This window comes from Suncus etruscus, chromosome 9 (genome assembly GCF_024139225.1).
Source record: "Suncus etruscus isolate mSunEtr1 chromosome 9, mSunEtr1.pri.cur, whole genome shotgun sequence".
Taxonomy (NCBI): Eukaryota; Metazoa; Chordata; class Mammalia; order Eulipotyphla; family Soricidae; genus Suncus; species Suncus etruscus.
The window spans coordinates 106,703,725-106,725,179 of NC_064856.1; the positions used below are offsets into that span (position 1 = coordinate 106,703,725).

The 21,455-nt window shown below is 50.7% G+C and overlaps 1 protein-coding gene across 3 annotated transcripts in view; it reads right to left on the reverse strand.

The window, feature by feature from the left end:
• Positions 1-924: 924 nt before the first annotated feature.
• The window catches only part of AHNAK (AHNAK nucleoprotein), a 30,492-nt gene continuing 9,961 nt past the window's right edge, over positions 925-21,455 (reverse strand). Inside the window, exons 2-9 of one of the 3 annotated variants that reach the window (XM_049779512.1) lie at positions 19,705-19,805; positions 19,315-19,471; positions 18,942-19,129; positions 14,419-17,668; positions 12,197-12,378; positions 10,520-11,590; positions 6,638-10,135; positions 925-6,253 (exon numbers count right to left, since the gene is read on the reverse strand). In XM_049779512.1, the coding sequence (XP_049635469.1) occupies positions 1,709-6,253; positions 6,638-10,135; positions 10,520-11,590; positions 12,197-12,378; positions 14,419-17,668; positions 18,942-19,129; positions 19,315-19,471 (12,891 nt within the window). In that variant the 5' untranslated portion in view covers positions 19,705-19,805 and the 3' untranslated portion in view covers positions 925-1,708. Of the gene's footprint in view, positions 6,254-6,637; positions 10,220-10,519; positions 11,591-12,196; positions 12,379-14,029; positions 17,669-18,941; positions 19,130-19,314; positions 19,472-19,704; positions 19,806-21,455 lie in introns of all 3 variants that reach the window. The other 2 variants (XM_049779513.1, XM_049779515.1) reach the window with 2 other exon arrangements.

A 21,455-nucleotide genomic window follows, 5' to 3' on the forward strand; every position in this document is an offset into this window, starting at 1 on the left:
CTGAGCACTGCCAGGAGTAACTCCTGAGTACTTCCGGATGTGGCCCAAAGCCCCCGCAAAAAATATTTTTTATTTCCATATCAACAAGGGGATGAGATAGTACAGAAAGGAAGGCGCTTGCTTTGCACACTGCCAACCTGGATTCAATCCCTGGCACCTCAAAGGTTCTCCTCCAGTACCACCAAGAGTTCGCCCATCCTAGTGCCCTCAGAAAATAAGCAATAGTTGAGGCTGGAGAAATAGCACAGCATTAAGGCGTTTGCCTTGCACACAGCCAATCCAGGACAGACGGTGGTTTGAATCCCGGCATCCCATATGGTTCCCCAAGCCTGCCAGGAGTGATTTCTGAGCATAGAGTCAGGAGCAACCCCTGAGCACTGCCAGGTGTGACTCAAAAACAAAAACAAAAAACAACAAAAGAAAATAAGCAATAGTTGCTGCTTTATGATCACTGAAATGGGCCAGGAATGTAGTCACTGGTAGGGTACCGACCCTGTATGTCTGAAATCCCTGATTCTGTCGCTAGTACCAGGGGCACGAATAAAAACTTTAAACATAATGGACCAAAAAAATAATAATAAAATAAAATAATCAAGAAATGAGGGGCCGAAGAGATAGCACAGTGGCAGAAAGTTTGCCTTGCACACAACCAGCTCAGGACAGACAGTGGTTCAAATCTCGGCATCCCATATGGTCCCCTGGGCCTGCTAGGAGTGATTTCTGAATGCAGAGCCAGGAGTAACCCCTGAGCACCGCTGGGTTTGACCCAAATATCAAAACAAAAAAAGAAAAGAAAAAAGAATCATCCTAAAGTCTTTGATAATGCGAGTAGTGGCACTGACTGGATTTATTCTGAATTCAACCTTTGTTCCCCACACAGCCCCCCACCAGACCCCCAAAAACAGAATACCAAGGAACAAGACATCAAAGTTAATAAAAAGCTTTATTTGCCTTTAACAGCATCAGTTCTTTTACATTCTCAATTAATTTGTCATTAAAGTGCTGGAAATTTTCTTAATCACCAGAATATTTGTTAAAAAGAAATTAAATGAATCATACCAGCAGCCACGATGGAAACACTGAAATTTTCATGCAAAGAGCCGGTAGATGGGGCACGCTACAGATTCGAACCCCTGACACCGTGTGCACCAGAAAGGACACGACCATCACCCGGGGGGAAGCCAAGTGCCCCAACATGCCAGCCCTTTGCAGGTCTTGACCACTTGGGTGGATGAAGGAGGGGAATTGTTATTTATTATTTGAGGACATTCAATCTTAGGAGAAATAAAAAGAATTGTCATCCTAGCCCACCCACCCATACTAACAAAGGCCCCAAAGTTATTATAATGAAAATTTCCAAGACTCCAATGCTAAGTAAAAATGAAGATAAAAGAAAAAGCTTGTTAAGTAAACAAAAGTTCTCAGCATTCAATGCAAAAAAAAAAAAAAAAATCACAAACCAACCCCCAGACAACAATGAGAAAGCCCAGACGGGTGGTCTGGTGTTGACACCACGAAACAGGAACTCTAAGGCCTGTCTGCAAAGTCCCAGGAACCTGCTAGCTGGCCATCAGCGCCGGCCCTGGGAGAAGAAAGGACAAGGTCTTCTTGAATTCTTGCTGAGGCTTTTGGCATGTTTCTCTCTGCAGTTTATATACAAACATGCCAGGGTGTCGTTTATACACCTATGTACAAATCCAAAGACCTGTTACTCTTTCTTCGAGGACACCGACAGCTCCACCTCGGGGAGATGAATGCCAACCTTGGTTCCACTGTCATTGCTTGAGGAGGAAGACAGGCGCGACTTCTTGGAGGCCAAAGACACCCCGCTTCCCTGTAACTTGCTCACCTCCTCATCACTGCCTGTCACCTCATAATGACCTTTGCTCTTTGACCCCAGCCCCCCAAAGGTACCAAACTTCAGCTTTCCGGGCTTCCCTTTCACTTTGCCGCCTTCCAGCGACACTTCACCACCTCCAAACTCCAAAGTCCCCGTCGGGGTGCAGGGTGCAGAATGCTCCCTCTCGTCGCTGAAGGAGTTGGAGCGGTGTCTGGATTTCTTGGTTTTAAATAAGGAGAATTTGCCTTTGGGGGAGGCGGCCTCGACGTCCACTTCGCCTTCCAGAGAGCCCAGGCTGGCCTTTGAGCTCTTCAGGTCCCCCTTGGAGCCTGAGATGGAAGCTTCTGGTGAACCCGTCACGCTGCCTTTCCCTTTGGACTTGGAGAAAGTAAACTTGGGCATTTTGATCTTGGACTTTTTGAGTTTGATGTCGGCGTCCTCCCACTCGGCCTCTCCGACCCCAGCTTGGATGTTGGCCTCTGTCTGAGGGAAGTTAATATCCACCCCGACTTCTCTGCCAATCAGCTCACGGCCGGACGTGGTAAATTTGGGGATCTTCATTTTGGGGAATGTTACTTTTCCAAATCCACTTTCCAAGTGACCTTGAGGCCCAGAGATACTCAGTCCAGGACCCTGGAGTCCAACCTGCCCGCCTTTGATTCCTACTTCTCCCTTTGGTCCTGAGAAATGAAGGCCCCCAGCCAGCTTCGGTGCATCCAGGTTGAGGGTGGAGGAAACCTGGGGTCCTTTGAGCTCGCCACCGGAAGTGACACTCACTTGGCCCAGGCTGACATCTGGGGCGCTGAACCCCCCTGTAACATCCAAACCTCCTTTGACTTTGGGGCCCTTCAAGCTGATGCCACACTCTGACTCAGGAGCAGTCACGTTCAAGGAAGGCCCCTTCAGGCTGATGTCGGGGACTGCCCCGTGGAGGCCAATTCCGGATGCTTTCAGATCACCTTTGAGCTCGGGACCAGAGATCTGCCCCGAGGGGAGTTTCACATTCATCCCTGGCAGCTCCATGGAACCCCCTAACTTCCCTCCAGGAGCCTGGATGCTGACACCTCCTCCAAGGCCCCCTTTCACCTTTGGTCCTTCCAAGTTCAAGTCCATGTCAGGAGCCGAGATCTGAGGCCCTTTCAGGCCTCCCAGGTTGACATCTAGGCCCGACCCCTTTAGGTCTCCAGTGACTTGTGGTCCTTGGATGTTAATGTCCATGCCAGACCCAGAAGTGGTGATGCCAAATTGGGGTAGCTTCATTTGGGGAAGCTTTAGGCCACCTTCAGGGCCCTCCAAGCTCAGATCAGGAGCGCCCACAGATACTTTGGGGCACTTGATGTCTCCCTGCAAGTGGGGTCCCTTCAGGGTCACATCGGGTAACCCCACACTGCCATCTCCCTCCAGATTCACCTTCCCGCCCATACCTCGAAGGTCAAGTCCAGGGGCCTGCACCTTCATGCTGGAAACTGAGGCATCCAGGTCACCCTTCAAATTTTGTCCTTTCAGACTCAGGTCAAGGTCAGGCCCAGAGATTTTGGGCATCGAGAGGTCCACAGAAGGCAAGTCCACTTTGGGCCCTTTCAGAGACACCTCAGGCCCTTCCAGCTTCACGTCTGGGCCACTCAAGCCTCCCTCTAGAGAAGGGAGCTGGACACCCCCCTCCACTTTCACGCCAGGGACACCGATCTTGGGCATGGAGAACTTGGGGAACTTGATCTTTGAGTCTGAACCTTGCACGTCGACCTCGGGTCCTTCCAGGTTCACCCCAGGGACTTCGCCCTGCATCTTTGCACCTTTCAAGTTTATGTTCACATCAGGGATGGAGACTTGGGGGCCAGAGATACCAAATGCTGGGCCCTTGACTTTCACATCAGGACCTTCCACCTGGATGTCAGGGGCTTTCAAGTCACCCTCTATTTTGGGGCCTGAGACTTCCACCCCTGGCATTTTAAACTTGGGAGCCTTTAGTTTGAGGTCAGGACCTTCCACATTCAGCCCGGGTGAAGAAACATCCAACTCTGGTGCCTGGATTTCTCCTTCTAATTTGGGGCTGGGGAGAGGGGCCTCAGCTTTTAACTTAGGCGATTTAATGTCGAATTCTACATCTGGAAAATACATTTTTCCAAACATTGGTTTCTTAGTTTTGGGTGATTTCACATCGACTTTCAGGGAGGCATCAGGACCAGTCACACTAACATCCATCTCAGGGGCTTTCAAAGTAGCGTCCAGCTCACCTCCAGGAACATTCAGATCAAATCCTTGCTTCTTGGCCTTCATTTTAGGACCGCTCATGTGAATTTTGGGCATCTTGAACTTACTTTTCTTGCCTTTGCCACCAATACTTATGTCAGGAGCCTCCACATTTAGTTCCGCATCAGGAACATTCACATCCAGAGCAGGAGACTTAATGTCCACCTTGGGGCTTTTGGCCCCAAATCCGAACTTGGGTTTCTTAAATTTGGGGATTTTAACATCTGGCCCCTCGATGTTAATATCTGGACTCTCCATGTGGACATCCAAACTTGGGGCCTCTACATCAACCTTGGGTCCTTTGAGGTCTAGATCACCACCTTCTAACTTGGGACCAGAAATTCCAAATTTGGGTGCCTTGAAGTGTAAGTCAACATCTGGAGCTGTAACTTTGGGGGCAGATATATCCAGTGATGGCATCTTCAAGTTCAAGCCACCGAGTTTGGCATCAGGGCCTTCAATATCCAGACCTGGACCTTTGAGGTCTACTTCTGGACCTTCTATCTTGGGAACAGACACATCAAAATCTCCTTTGACCTTGGGCCCTTTCAAATCCAAGTCAACATCAGGCATGGAGATTTTGGGAGCTTTGATATTTATCTCAGGCATTTTGAACTTGGGACCCTTCAGTTTGGCATCAGGACCCTCAATGTTCACATCTGGAACGTCAATGTCCACCTTGGGTCCAGAGATGTCAAGGTCGGCCTTGGGCAGGTTCACATCTACCTCTGGACCTTCTCCCTTGAAGCCTGGCATGCTGAACTTGGGCATCTTCACTTTGGGCATCTTTAGGTGCCAGTCTGGGCCATGAACGTCCACATCTGGAGCATTGATGTCAACTTTGGGGCCCTTGATGTCAACTTCAGGGCCCTTGAGGTCTCCTTCCACCTTAGGCAGGGAAACATTCATATCTCCCTTCACCTTAGGGCCCTTCAAGTTCAGGTCGACTTCAGGCATGTTGATCTTGGGTCCCTTGAGGTGGAGGTCAGGCATTTTGAACTTGGGGCCCTTCAGTTTCCCCTCTGGGCCATGAATGTCAATGTCAGGGGTATCTATATCCAGTTTAGGGCCTTTGAAATCTCCTTCCAATTTAGGAACGGAAAGGTCCATATCTCCCTTTAGCTTAGGACCTTTCAAGTTCAAGTCAATGTCACTCATGGAGATTTGTGGGGTTTTGAAATGGACATCAGGCATCTTAAATTTGGGCCCTTTGAGTTTCCCTTCAGGGCCTTCAATATCCACTTCTGGTCCCTTCAGGTTACCTTCTACCTTAGGAAGTGAAAGATCCACGTCGCCCTTCACCTTTGGCCCTTTCAGATTTAAGTCCAAGTCAGGCATTGAAATCTTGGGAGCTTTGATGTTCATCTCTGGCATCTTAAATTTGGGGCCCTTCAGTTTCCCTTCTGGCCCTTCAATGCTGACATCAGGTGTATCTATGTCCAATTTAGGGCCCTTTATGTCAATTTCAGGGCCCTTGAGATCACCTTCCACTTTGGGGAGAGAAATATCCACATCACCCTTCAATTTGGGACCTTTGAGATTAAAGTCCAGATCGGGCATGGAGATCTTAGGAGCTTTGATGTTCATCTCAGGCATCTTGAACTTGGGACCCTTCAGTTTGGCATCAGGACCTTCAATGTTCACATCTGGAACGTCAATGTCCACTTTGGGTCCAGAGATGTCAAGGTCGGCCTTGGGCAGGTTCACATCCACCTCTGGGCCCTCTCCCTTGAAGCCCGGCATGCTGAATTTGGGCATCTTCACCTTGGGCATCTTCAGGTGCCAGTCTGGGCCATGAACATCCACATCTGGAGCATTGATGTCAACTTTGGGGCCCTTGATGTCAATCTCAGGGCCCTTGAGGTCTCCTTCCACCTTTGGCAGGGAAACATCCACATCACCCTTTAATTTGGGGCCTTTCAGGTTTAAGTCAAGGTCAGGCATGGAGATCTTAGGAGCTTTGATATTTAGCTCAGGCATCTTGAACTTGGGGCCTTTCAGTTTAGCATCGGGACCCTCAATGTTCACATCTGGAACGTCAATGTCTACTTTGGGTCCAGAGATATCAAGGTCGGCCTTGGGCAAGTTCACATCCACTTCTGGGCCCTCACCCTTGAAGCCTGGCATGCTAATCTTGGGCATCTTTATCTTGGGCATCTTCAGGTGCCAGTCTGGACCATGAACATCCACATCTGGAGCATTAATGTCCACTTTGGGTCCTTTGATGTCAACTTCAGGGCCTTTGAGGTCTCCTTCCACCTTCGGCAGAGAAACATCCACATCACCCTTTAATTTGGGGCCTTTCAGGTTTAAGTCAAGGTCAGGCATGGAGATCTTTGGAGCTTTGATATTTAGTTCAGGCATCTTGAACTTGGGGCCCTTTAGTTTAGCATCTGGACCTTCAATGTTCACGTCTGGAACATCAATATCCACTTTGGGTCCAGAGATGTCAAGATCAGCCTTGGGCAGGTTCACATCCACCTCTGGGCCCTCTCCCTTGAAGCCTGGCATGCTGAACTTAGGCATCTTCACTTTGGGCATCTTCAGGTGCCAGTCTGGGCCATGAACATCCACATCTGGGGCATTGATGTCAACTTTGGGACCCTTGATGTCGATCTCAGGGCCTTTGAGGTCTCCTTCCACCTTAGGCAGAGACAGGTCCACATCACCCTTTACTTTAGGACCTTTCAGGTGCAAATCAAGGTCAGGCATAGAGATCTTGGGGGCCTTGATGTTCATCTCAGGCATCTTGAACTTGGGGCCCTTCAGTTTGGCATCGGGACCCTCAATGTTCACATCAGGCCCTTCAATGTCCACTTTGGGCACTGAGACATCAAGGTCAGCTTTGGGCAAGTTCACATCCACTTCTGGGCCCTCACCCTTGAAGCCTGGCATGCTGATCTTTGGCATTTTTATCTTGGGCATCTTCAGGTGCCAGTCTGGGCCATGAACATCCACATCTGGGGCATTGATGTCAACTTTGGGGCCCTTGATGTCCATCTCAGGGCCTTTGAGGTCTCCTCCCACCTTAGGCAGAGACACGTCCACATCACCCTTTACCTTAGGACCTTTCAGGTGCAAATCAAGGTCAGGCATGGAGATCTTGGGGGCCTTGATGTTCATCTCAGGCATCTTGAACTTGGGGCCTTTCAGTTTGGCATCTGGACCCTCAATGTTCACATCTGGAACGTCAATGTCCACCTTGGGTCCAGAGATGTCAAGGTCGGCCTTGGGCAGGTTCACATCCACATCTGGGCCCTCTCCCTTGAAGCCTGGCATGCTGATCTTGGGCATCTTTATCTTGGGCATCTTCAGGTGCCAGTCTGGACCATGAACATCCACATCTGGGGCATCAATGTCTACTTTGGGCCCTTTGATGTCAACTTCAGGGCCTTTGAGGTCTCCTTCCACCTTAGGCAGGGACACATCCACGTCTCCTTTCACTTTAGGACCTTTCAGGTGCAAATCAAAGTCAGGCATGGAGATTTTGGGGGCCTTGATGTTCATCTCAGGCATCTTAAATTTGGGGCCCTTCAGCTTCCCTTCTGGGCCTTCAATGTTAATATCAGGAGTATCAATGTCTACTTTGGGGGCCTTGATGTCCACTTCAGGGCCCTTGAGGTCACCTTCCACTTTTGGCAAAGTCACATCCACATCACCCTTTATTTTGGGGCCTTTCAGGTTAAAGTCAAGATCAGGCATAGAAATTTTGGGGGCCTTGATGTTCATCTCAGGCATTTTGAATTTGGGACCCTTCAATTTGGCATCTGGACCCTCAATGTTCACATCTGGAACGTCAATGTCCACCTTGGGTCCAGAGATGTCAAGGTCGGCCTTGGGCAGGTTCACATCCACCTCTGGGCCCTCTCCTTTGAAGCCTGGCATGCTGAACTTGGGCATCTTCACCTTGGGCATCTTCAGGTGCCAGTCTGGGCCATGAACATCCACATCTGGAGCATTGATGTCAACTTTGGGGCCCTTGATGTCAATCTCAGGACCCTTGAGGTCTCCTTCCACCTTAGGCAGAGACACATCCATATCACCTTTTATCTTGGGGCCCTTCAAGTTCAAGTCAATGTCAGGCATGGAGATCTTAGGAGCTTTGATATTCATGTCAGGCATCTTAAATTTAGGACCCTTTAAGCCTCCTTCTAGACCTTCCACATTAATTTCTGGACCCTCAATGTTCATAGTGGGAGCCTCGATATTGATGTCTCCTTTGGGGAGATCCACAGACATATCTGGCCCTTCTGCCTTCAAACCAGGCACACCAAACTTGGGCATTTTCATCTTGGGCATTTTCAAATTCCACTCTGGACCATGAACATCTACCTCTGGTGCCTCAAGATTGACTTCTGGTGCCTTAATATCCAGTTTAGGCCCTTTTAGGTCACCTTCTAAATTAGGGACTGCAACATCCAAGTCTCCTTTGACTTTAGGGCCTTTCAGATTTAATTCCACATCAGGCATAGAAACTTTTGGAGAAGAAATACTCAAGAAAGGCATTTTAAACTTGGATCCTTTGACTTTTCCTTGGACCTCGACATCAGGAGCATTAATATCGACTTTTGGCCCAGTGACATCTATGTCTGGTTTTTTAACTTTGACATCCACTTCTGGTGTCTGAACTTTGGAACCCGAAAAATTAAATTTGGGAAGCTTAAAACGAGATTTCTTTGACTTGGCTTCAATATTGACCTTTGGACCAGAAATGTCCACTTCAGGACCCTTCACATCCAGTTTGGGAGCTTTGATGTCACCTTCCAATTTGGGTCCAGAAACATCAATGTCACCCTTAAGCTTTGAGCCTTTCAAGTTCAGGTCGATTTCTGGCATGGTGATCTTGGGCATGTTCACATGCATGTCAGGCATCTTCAGTTTGGGACCTTTTATTTTACCTTCTGGGCCATGAATGTCAATATCTGAAGTGCCTATGTCTAATTCTGGGGCCTTGATGTCAAGGCTAGGCCCCTTCAATCCACCTTCTACATTTGGAAGTGAAGCATCTACGTCTCCTTTGATCTTTGGCCCTTTAAGATGAAGATCCAAATCTGGCATGCTGATCTTAGGAGCTTTAATATTCATCTCAGGCATCTTGAACTTGGGGCCCTTTAGTTTGGCATCTGGACCTTCAATATTCACATCTGGAACATCAATGTCCACCTTAGGTCCTGAGATGTCAATATCAGCTTTAGGCAAGTTCACATCCACCTCTGGGCCCTCTCCCTTGAAGCCTGGCATGCTGAACTTGGGCATTTTCATCTTGGGCATCTTCAGGTGCCAGTCTGGGCCATGAACATCCACATCTGGAACATCAATGTCCACTTTGGGGCCTTTAATATCCACTTCAGGAACTTTCACCTCACCTTCAACTTTCGGTAAAGACACATCCACATCACCCTTTAATTTGGGACCCTTCAAGTTAAGATCAAAATCAGGCATGGAGATCTTGGGGGCCTTGATATTCATCTCAGGCATCTTGAACTTGGGGCCCTTCAGTTTGGCATCGGGACCCTCAATGTTCACATCAGGCCCTTCGATGTCCACTTTGGGCACTGAAACATCAAGGTCAGCTTTGGGCAGGTTCACATCAACCTCTGGACCTTCTCCCTTGAAGCCTGGCATGCTGATCTTTGGCATTTTTATCTTGGGCATCTTCAAGTGCCAGTCTGGGCCATGGACATCCACATCTGGAGCATTGATGTCAACTTTGGGGCCCTTGATGTCAACTTCAGGGCCCTTGACGTCTCCTTCCACCTTTGGAAGAGAAACATCCACATCACCCTTCAGTTTGGGGCCTTTCAAGTTTAAGTCAATGTCAGGCATGGAGATCTTAGGAGCTTTGATGTTCATCTCAGGCATCTTGAACTTGGGGCCTTTCAGTTTGGCATCTGGACCCTCAATGTTCACATCTGGAACGTCAATGTCCACTTTGGGTCCAGAGATATCAAGGTCGGCCTTGGGCAGGTTCACATCCACCTCTGGGCCCTCACCCTTGAAACCTGGCATGCTGATCTTGGGCATCTTTATCTTGGGCATCTTCAGGTGCCAGTCTGGACCATGAACATCCACATCTGGGGCATCAATGTCCATTTTGGGCCCTTTGATGTCAACTTCAGGGCCTTTGAGGTCTCCTTCCACCTTAGGCAGGGACACATCCACGTCTCCTTTCACTTTAGGACCTTTCAGGTGCAAATCAAAGTCGGGCATGGAGATTTTGGGGGCCTTGATGTTCATCTCAGGCATCTTAAATTTGGGGCCCTTCAGCTTCCCTTCTGGGCCCTCAATATTCACATCAGGCCCTTCAATGTCCACTTTGGGCACTGAAACATCAAGGTCAGCCTTGGGAAGGTTCACATCTACCTCTGGACCTTCTCCCTTAAAGCCAGGCATGCTGAACTTGGGCATTTTCACCTTAGGCATCTTCAGGTGCCAGTCTGGGCCATGGACATCCACATCTGGAGCATTTATGTCAACTTTGGGGCCCTTGATGTCAACTTCAGGGCCCTTGAGGTCTCCTTCCACCTTCGGCAGAGAAACATCCACATCACCCTTCAGTTTGGGGCCTTTCAGGTTTAGGTTAATGTCAGGCATGGAGATCTTAGGAGCTTTGATGTTCATCTCAGGCATCTTAAACTTGGGGCCCTTCAGTTTGGCATCTGGACCCTCAATGTTCACATCTGGAACGTCAATGTCCACCTTGGGTCCAGAGATGTCAAGGTCGGCCTTGGGCAGGTTCACATCCACCTCTGGGCCCTCTCCTTTGAAGCCTGGCATGCTGAACTTGGGCATTTTCATCTTGGGCATCTTCAGGTGCCAGTCTGGACCATGAACTTCAGGAGCACTAATGTCAACATTGGGACCCTTGATATTTACATCTGGCACTTTAATTTTGCCTTCCACATCAGGCACAGACACATCTACATCTCCTTTGACTTTGGGTCCTTTCAAGTTTAGGTCTATGTCAGGCATAGAAATATTGGGTGCTTTGAAATGCATTTCAGGCATTTTGAATTTCGGGCCTTTCAATTTCCCCTCTGGTCCTTCAAAGTCAACATCTGGACCCTTGAGATCACCTTCCAACTTGGGAACATCAACATCCACATCTCCCTTTATCTTGGGACCTTTTAAATGTAAGTCAATGTCCGGCATGGAGATTTTGGGAGTCTTGAAGTGCATGTCTGGCATCTTAAATTTAGGACTCTTCCATTTGCCTTCTGGACCTTCCACAGATACATCTGGCAAGTTAACATCCACCTTAGGGCCTTTAACATCAATTTCTGGCCCCTTTAATTCTCCTTCAAGCTTTGGGGCAGAAACATCCATCTCCCCCTTGATTTTCGGTGCCTTTAAGTTGAAATTCACATCAGGCATGGAGATCTTAGGGGCTTTGATGTTCATCTCAGGCATCTTAAACTTGGGGCCCTTCAACTTGGCATCTGGACACTCCAGGCTCACATCTGGGGCTTCAATATCTACTTTGGGTGCTGAGACGTCAAGGTCGACTTTGGGCAGGTTCACATCCACCTCTGGGCCCTCCCCCTTGAAGCCTGGCATGCTGAACTTGGGCATTTTCATCTTGGGCATCTTCAGGTGCCAATCTGGACCTTGAACATCCACGTCTGGGGCACTGATGTCCACCTTGGGGCCTTTGATGTCCACTTCCGGCACCTTCACTTCACCTTCAATCTTGGGCACAGACACGTCCATCTCTCCTTTGATCTTGGGGGTTTTCATGTGTAAGTCCACATCAGGCATGGAGATCTTGGGGGTCTTGAAATGCATGTCTGGCATCTTGAATTTGGGGCCCTTTAGTTTGGCATCTGGACATTCAAGACTCACATCTGGGGCTTCAAGGTCCACTTTGGGGCCTTTGATGTCTACCTCTGGCACCTTCACTTCACCTTCTATCTTGGGCAGAGACACATCCACATCTCCTTTGATTTTGGGGCCCTTCAAGTGTAAGTCCACATCAGGCATGGAGATCTTGGGGGTCTTGAAATGCATGTCTGGCATCTTAAACTTGGGGCCCTTCAACTTGGCATCTGGACACTCTAGACTCACATCTGGGGCTTCAATATCCACTTTGGGTGCTGAGACATCAAGGTCGACTTTGGGCAGGTTCACGTCCACCTCTGGACCCTCTCCCTTGAAGCCTGGCATGCTGAACTTGGGCATTTTCATCTTGGGCATCTTCAGGTGCCAATCTGGACCTTGAACATCCACATCTGGGGCACTGATGTCCACTTTGGGGCCTTTGATGTCCACTTCTGGCACCTTCACTTCACCTTCAATCTTGGGCACAGACACGTCCATTTCTCCTTTGATTTTCGGCGCCTTTAAGTTGAAATCCACGTCAGGCATGGAGATCTTGGGCGCATGGAAGTGCATGTCTGGCATCTTAAATTTGGGGCCCTTCAGTTTGGCATCTGGACATTCAAGACTCACATCTGGGGCTTCAAAGTCCACTTTGGGTCCTTTGATATCGACCTCTGGCACTTTCATTTCACCTTCAATCTTGGGCACAGACACGTCCACATCCCCTTTGATTTTGGGGCTTTTCATGTGTAAGTCCACATCAGGCATGGAGATCTTGGGGGTCTTGAAATGCATGTCTGGCATCTTAAACTTGGGGCCCTTCAGCTTGGCATCAGGACACTCCAGGTTGACATCTGGCATGTCCACATCCACCTTGGGGCCCTTAATATCCACCTGTGGTCCTTTGAGCTCACCTTCTAGTCCTGGCATGGAAACGTCAATGTCTCCTTTCAGTTTGGGTCCCTTCAAATTCAAGTCCACATCTGGCATGGAGATCTTGTGTGATTTAATATTCAACTTAGGCATCTTAAATTTAGAACCTTTTAATTTTCCTTCTGGCCCCTCAATGTCCAAATCGGGAGTATCAATGTCCACTTTAGGGCCAGAAACGTGAAGATCAGCCTTGGGCAGGTTCACATCCACCTCTGGACCCTCCCCTTTGAAGCCTGGCATGTTGATCTTGGGCATCTTTATCTTGGGCATTTTCAGATGCCAGTCTGGACCATGAACATCCACATCTGGAACATCAACATCCACTTTGGGACCTTTGATATCCACCTCTGGCACTTTCATTTCACCTTCAATCTTGGGCACAGACACGTCCACATCCCCTTTGATTTTGGGGCTTTTCATGTGTAAGTCCACATCAGGCATGGAGATCTTGGGGGTCTTGAAATGCATGTCTGGCATCTTAAACTTGGGACCTTTCAGTTTCCCTTCGGGACATTCAATATCAATGTCACCAACATCCACATCCACCTTAGGAGCTTTCACATCGATCTCAGGTCCTTTCAAGTCCCCTTCCACTTTGGGAAGGGAAAACCCTGCATCAGTCTTCATTTTAGGGCCTTTCAGATTAAGACCAACATCAGGCAAGGAGATTTTGTGTGTCTGTATGTTCATGCTGGGCATCTTGAACTTGGGGCCCTTCAGTTTGGCATCAGGACCCTCAATGTTCACATCAGGAACGTCAATGTCCACCTTGGGCCCGGAGACATCAAGGTCAGCCTTGGGCAGGTTCACGTCCACCTCTGGACCCTCTCCTTTGAAGCCTGGCATGCTGAACTTGGGCATCTTCACTTTGGGCATCTTTAGGTGCCAGTCTGGGCCATGAACGTCCACATCTGGGGCATTGATGTCAACTTTGGGGCCCTTGATGTCAACATCTGGAACTTTTATCTCTCCTTCCACTTTTGGAGCCTTCACATCAACATCACCTTTCATTTTGGGGCCTTTCAGATTCAAGCTGACATCTGGCATCGATATCTTCTGAGGTTTTATATTCACATCAGGCATCTTAAATTTAGGTCCTTTCACTTTTGCACTTGGACCTTCAATATTCACATCTGGAATTTCAACATCCACCTTGGGTGCTGAGACATTAATATCAGCCTTGGGCAGGTTCACATCCACCTCTGGGCCCTCCCCCTTGAAGCCTGGCATGCTGAACTTGGGCATTTTCATCTTGGGCATCTTCAGGTGCCAATCTGGACCTTGAACATCCACGTCTGGGGCACTGATGTCCACCTTGGGGCCTTTGATGTCCACTTCTGGCACCTTCACTTCACCTTCAATCTTGGGCACAGACACGTCCATCTCTCCTTTGATCTTGGGGGTTTTCATATGTAAGTCCACATCAGGCATGGAGATCTTGGGGGTCTTGAAATGCATGTCTGGCATCTTGAATTTGGGGCCCTTCAATTTGGCATCTGGACCCTCAAGGCTCACATCTGGGGCTTCAAGGTCCATTTTGGGGCCTTTGATGTTCACCTCTGGCACTTTCACTTCACCTTCTATCTTGGGCACAGACACATCCATGTCCCCTTTGACTTTGGGACCCTTCAAGTGCAAGTCCACATCAGGCATGGAGATCTTGGGGGCCTTGATGTTCATGTCAGGCATCTTAAACTTGGGGCCCTTCAACTTGGCATCTGGACCCTCCAGGCTCACATCTGGGGCTTCAATGTCCACTTTGGGTGCTGAAATGTCAAGGTCGACTTTGGGCAGGTTCACGTCCACCTCTGGACCCTTGAAGCCTGGCACACTGAACTTGGGCATTTTCATCTTGGGCATCTTCAGGTGCCAATCTGGACCTTGAACATCCACATCTGGGGCACTGATGTCTACTTTGGGGCCTTTGATGTCCACTTCCGGCACCTTCACTTCACCTTCTATCTTGGGCACAGACACATCCATTTCTCCTTTGATCTTGGGGGTTTTCATGTGTAAGTCCACATCAGGCATAGAGATCTTAGGGGCTTTGAAATGCATCTCAGGCATCTTAAACTTGGGGCCCTTCAGCTTCCCTTCTGGTCCTTCCAGACTCAGATCAGGAGCACTAAGATCCACTTTGGGTGCAGAAAGGTCCACATCCATCTTGGGTAGGTTCACGTCCACCTCTGGGCCTTCTCCTTTCAGGCTTGGCATGCTAAATTTGGGCATCTTCATCTTGGGCATCTTCAGGTTCCATTCAGTGCCCTGAACTTCAACATCTGGGGTGGCGATGTCTACCTTTGGGCCTTTCAAGTCCCCTTCCAACTTTGGTACTGTCACATCATATTCTCCCTTGACCTTGGGACCTTTCATATGCAAATCTACATCAGGCATGGAGATCTTGGGGGCCTTGATGTTCATCTCAGGCACCTTTACTTTGGGGCCCTTCAGCTTCCCTTCTGGGCCTTCAACATTCACGTCAGGAAGGTCAACATCCACTTTGGGTGCTTTGACAGTCAGGTCAGCCTTGGGCAAGTTCACGTCCACCTCTGGACCCTCTCCCTTGAAGCCTGGCATGCTGAACTTGGGCATCTTCATCTTGGGCATCTTCAAGTTCCAGTTGGGGCCATGCACATCCACATCTGGGACATCAATGTCCACTTTGGCACTTTTAAGTTCCACATCGGGCACTTTGATCTCACCTTCAGCCCTGGGCACTGTGACATCATATTCCCCTTTAACTTTGGGACCTTTCAAATGCAAGTCAACATCAGGCATGGAGATTTTGGGACCTTTGATGTTCATCTCAGGCATTTTAAACTTGGGCCCCTTCACTTTCCCTTCGGGTCCCTCCAGGGTCACCTCAGGAGCGCTAACATCCACTTTGGGTGCAGAAATGTCCACATCAGCCTTGGGCAGATTCACTTCCACTGCAGGGGCCTCTGCCTTGAGTCCAGGCACGCCAAATTTAGGCATTTTCATCTTGGGCATTTTCAGATGTACGTCTGGGCCATGCACATCCACATCAGGGGTGTCAATGTCCACTTTGGGGCCTTTGATGTCTCCCTCGAGTTTGGGTACAGTGACGTCGTATTCTCCCTTCACCTTTGGGCCTTTCACGTGCAGATCCACATCTGGCATGGAGAGCTTGGGTGTCTTGATGCTGACTTCAGGCATTTTCACATCGGGGCCTTTGACTTTGCCCCCTGAGCTCTCTAGGTGGACACCGGGAGCTTCCACATGGACCTTGGGCCCTGAAACACTGACATCTCCTTGCGGGAGATCCACATTCACCTCAGGACCCTCCCCCTTGACTCCCTGAGCACTGAACTTGGGCATTTTCATCTTAGGCATCTTTAGGTTCCACTCTGGGCCATGAACGTCCACCTCAGGGGCACTGATGTTCACTTCAGGGCCTTTGCCTTCCACTTTTGGGAGTGTGACATCTACACCCCCTTTCCCTTTAGGGGTGACCACGTTAAAGTCCACATCAGCCATGGAGATCTTGCAGGTGCCTGTTTTCCCAGAAGGGCCACTAAGCTTGGGGCCGGTCAAGGTGCCCTCTAGGCTGGGGGTCTCAATGTCCACTTTGGAGCCCTTAAGTGCCACCTGAGGGCCTTTCACATCTCCGTGCACCCCAGGGGAGGAAATCTTAATATCTCCTTTCAGTTTGGGGGAACCCAGGCTCAGGTCCACATCCTGCATGGAGATTTTTGGTTTCTGCACAATCATTTCGGGGCCCTTGACTTTAGTGCCCTTCAGCTTCCCCTCCAGGCCCCCAGTGGTAACCTCAGGCAGGCTGACGCCCCCAGACACCCCGGGAAGAGTCACTTCGCCTGTGGGGAGCGTCAGGTCCGGGCCAACTGCCTCTCCCTTCACACCTGATGCTGAGAACTTGGGGACTTTCATCTTGGGCATGTTTAACTTGCCCCCCGGCCCCTGAATATCAACCTCGGGGGCTTGGATTTTCACAGCTGGGCCACTGAGACTGCTCTCAATTTTGGGGGCGGAGATGTCCATCCCCATGCTCCCCTGTGCACCTTTCAGACCTAGGTCTCCTTTGATTGATGGGCCTGTGATGGAAGGACCTTTCACTTTGCCCTCCACACTGACAGAGGGTGCAGTGACATCCAGCTGAGGGGCCTGCACACTCCCCCCAATGGCCACGCCTGGCTTGCTGCCCTTTGACCCCAGGGAGACTTCAGGGACAGAAACACTCAGCCCTGCCCCTGCCTGGCCTGCAGGCCCTGTTGACACCCCAAATTTGGGCACTTTCATGGCAGGAATCTTAATTGTTCCCTCCCCACCACTCTCAAGGCATGGCCCCTGCACCTCCACTGAGCCACCGCCCAGCCCTGAAACTTGGGCCCCTCCTTTGCCCCCCAAGTCCAAGCCCTGTGCACTGACATTGATGCCTGGGCTCCCCACCTTTATCCCAGGCACGGTGACCTGGACTTGTGTGTGGCCAGCGCCTTGGAACTCGGGTCCCACAGCTGAAAGGGCCCCCCCAGCTCGGAGGTCGCCAGAAGACCCGGAACCCGAGGGCAGCCTGATGACCGTCTTCCCAGGCTGTGTCTCCACATCCACGGTGGAGATTTCGGTCAGTTCATGCCGCGGAATCTTGATCTTGAACTCCGGGCTGCTAATGTCGATGTCCTTGGCACCTTCTCGGCCGGTCACGTCCACTGTGTAGGCCGTGACCCTCCTGGTGACTGTGATGGTGCGGCTCTGGGTCTCCCCGAGATCCCCTTCCACGCCATCCTCCGACCTTAGCCGTGGCTTGATCTTCGTGGTGTAGATGCGCTGGTAGTCCTCGTCGTCCCCGCTCTGCAAAACACGCCGGCAGAGGTTGCAGCCCAGCCGCCCAACCCCAACATGGCAGGGGCCTGTTTCCCCAAACAGGGAGGTCCCCAATGTAAATCCACAGAGCCTACTGAGGCAGAGCAAAAGGGACCAACAGTGGGTCAGAGACAGAGCACAAGACCAAGAGTAATAGCACAGCGGGTAGGGTGTTTGCCTTGCATACGGCCAAGTCAGGTTCGATTCCTGGCATTCCCATATGGTCCCCTGAGCATAACCAGGAATAATTCCTGAGTACAGAGTCAGGAGTAACCTTTAAATATCGCCAGTGGGCCCAAACATCAAAAAGAGAAAGACAGAGAGAGAGAGATACAGAGAGAAAGCTAGTACAATGGGGAGGACATTTGCCTAGCACACAGCTGACCCAGCTTTGATCCCCACCATTCTAGATGTTCCCCTGAGCCCCTCCAGGAGAGATCCCTGAATAAAGTCAGGAGTCAGCCCTGAGCACCATCAGGTGCGGCTCACAAGAGAGCAAATAGTGACATCATAGGAAGTAAAGGGGATTATCCAGGAAGTACAAGCCATAGGGAGCCAAAGGTAGCTGCGGGGAGTGTCTTTTGGGCTGGGAGGGCCAGAATAGGTTTCTCCCTCACCCCAGGTTGGAACTGGCCCAAACAGCCCAGAGACACTTCCCAGGAAGATGACTGGCAGTAACCAACTCTCAGCTCTCAGTCACTCGCCACTCACTCAGGAGGGGATTCCTCACAGGGAATCCTTGGAGAGACAGAGGTGCTCTGCTAACACCCTCACTTGGAGGATCCCCAACCTGTAACATACACAAGTCCTAGGAAAAAAAACCAGGACATGTCTCTGTGTCCTGGGCAGCCCGGCCTCTGATACACAGAACATGGCCCAGGAGGGAAAGCTGTGTGGCAGGGCTGGGGCTCCATCCAGTCACCCCAGAATCCTTCCACACGCTGACATCCTTCTTGTCCTGTAGCAGACAACATGACTGGCTAGGTCCCCACATTTGTGCCATCGAGGGCACTGCAGGATGATATTGGGGGGTGGCACTGACCACCACAATGAGGCACAGGCTGGCTTGACACAGGAACAGTGGAATAAATAAGAAGAAGGCTCGACAGGGGAAAAGCCAAAGTGGACAGAAGGCTTTGGGTGTGGCCCAGTGGGATGGGGGAGCCTGGAAGAGCCCAGACACGTGTGTGTGTGTGTGTGTGTGTGTGTGTGTGTGTGTGTGTGTGTGTGTGTGTATATAAGGGAAGTGGGGAACACTCACCAGAACCACTTCGGAGCTGTGGGAGCTGAAGACTTCGTGGGTCCAGGTCTGGCCGGGTTCGGGGGAACGGTCCCCTTTACGGTGCAGTTTCAGGCCCACCGTGTGGTGGCCCATGGTATTCAGGAGCTGCGTCACCTCGGCCGACTGCAGGTTGTCAAAGTAGATGGTGGCGCCCACAATCTGGTCCCCTGGCAGGGAGAAGCAGAGAAGCGGGACCCTCATAAGACAGGGGGCCCCCTCACTCTGACTGCACCAATCTCAAAGAAGCCACTCACCCCCAATCCCTCCATGCCCAGCAGAACCACAACACCATGTGGAGAAGGGGGGACCATGTCCCACCTGGCACCCAGCCCTCGGGCCCCTGGTGACTCACCCTCCTTGACCACACCAGTGCGGGCCGCAGGGGAGTTCTGCATCACTTCCTGCACAAAGACACCGTCGTCCCTCTGGGCAATGGTCAGCCCGTGGGAACCGCTGCCCTGCCAATTGGGCAGCAGCAGCTCCCGAGTCGTCTCCTCTTCCTTCTCCATCTGGGCCGAAGCAGGAAAAACAAAAACTCAGAACTCAGGGGTCTGGATAAGGAGAAATGCAAGCTTGGGCACTATCTGTCTCTATAATGTATAGGATTGAGATGAAAGAGCAGGAGCAGTTGCAGCCTCAGAAAGATCAGCCCTCATTCCTCCCACCCTGGTGACTGCCTCCCAAGGCTGGGGTTTCCCTGGAGCTCCCCACTCATGTCCTCCTCTCCCTCATCCCTGCTAACCTTCTGCAGAACTTGTCCAGGTGCAAATGCCTTGCCAGGAGTCCGCCCCTTCTTTCTTCTCTCTTCTCTTCAGTCTCTCTCAGGAATCTCCGTCACACAGCCTGAGGGAAAAGTTTGTAACAGGTCACACTGCAAGCTGAAAACCCCGACCAGAGGCCATTTTTGTTCTCTGAGTGCCAGATCAAAAGCCAGAACCAGAGCTGAAGCGACAGAACAGTGTTTGCCTTGCATGTGGCCAAATCTTTTGGTTCAATCCCTGGCATCCCATATGGTTTCACGAGCATTGCAGAAGTAATCTCTGTATTACAGAGCTAGGAGGAAGACCTGAGCACCTCCTCACCTCCTCACAATTGCCTCTGATGCCCTTCAAGGACTGGGAAAGTAGAAAGGAGGTGAAAGGAGGTGAAAGGGGTGAAAGGAGGTAAAAGATGAAGGGGTGAAGGAAAGCCATGCACAGATTCAAATCGAGAATACTCCTCCCCACACTGAGACCCTGGTCAAGTCAATAAACCTCCTTGAACCCCCATTTTCTGGGCTTTCCCAGAGACCCTTTGTGAACAGCTCTGGCACCGAAGGCCTCATCACCTTCACGTCCCCATCACGTCCTTCCTGCCAGCTGCAGAAGGCATGACTGTGCCCATCTGACAGATAGGAAGACTGAGCTCAGGGTGGACAATTTGTCCAAAATACACAGTTGGTCAAAGACCACCTCAGCCCAGGCTCAGCCTTGAATTGAGAATACGAGTCCTGGGGCCGGGCGGTGGCGCTGGAGGTAAGGTGCCTGCCTTGCCTGCGCTAGCCTAGGACGGACCGCGGTTCGATCCCCCGGTGTCCCATATGGTCCCCCAAGAAGCCAGGAGCAACTTCTGAGCGCATAGCCAGGAGTAACCCCTGAGCGTCACAGGGTGTGGCCCAAAAACCAAAAAAAAAAAAAAAAAAAAAAAAAAAAGAGAATACGAGTCCTTCTGATCTTTGCCAGCTCTGTGTTATAGCCACCCCAGCATGGCACCCCTCACCTCAGAAGGTTCACAATTCTAGGGCAATGGACAGGCCGAAAGGAGGGGTGCAGGTCCCCTACCTAAGCCAGCCCTCAGGGCCAGGGGCCCTTCAGAGGCCAGAAGTTCAGATAGGCCTGACTGGTTGGACAAAAACAGCTTCTGGACTGCCAGGTAGAGCAACCAAGCAGCTGCCCCGAGGACCCACACTGGGCCCTAAGCCAGATGTCCAGAGGATCAGGCACTTAGGAGCAAGGCAGCCCCAGGCCCCAGCTACAGGACAAGCTGTGAAGACACCAAGAAGGGCTCTGGAGGTCGGGGGGCAGCAGCCCTCAACCAGCAAGGGAATGCAGCCTTGTCAAAAGAAGGCTCTCCAAGCCAGGGGGAACCTTGCCCTCAGCCCCACCCAAAAGCAAGCACATCCAGGAATTAGCCCATTCATTGGGATCCCCATCTGTTCCCAAAGAAAAGCAGGAGGGCGTGCAGACAGTGGCACCCCATTCGGACCTCAGCTCCCCTAGAATCTAAGAAAGCTTAGAAAACATAGCTCTGGAGCTAGAGAGAAGGCCCCGTGGGCTGAACAGCAGGCTTGTCATGCAAGGGGGCCAAGGTCTGGTCCCCAATCCCTGATGATCCCCAGAGCACCACCAGGATTGACCCCATCACTAGCAACAAAGCCAGGCGTGGCTCCCAGAACCAAAACCTGCCAGAGACCAAGGTGTAGCAGTTCCTGTCCCTGATATAAACTGTGAACAA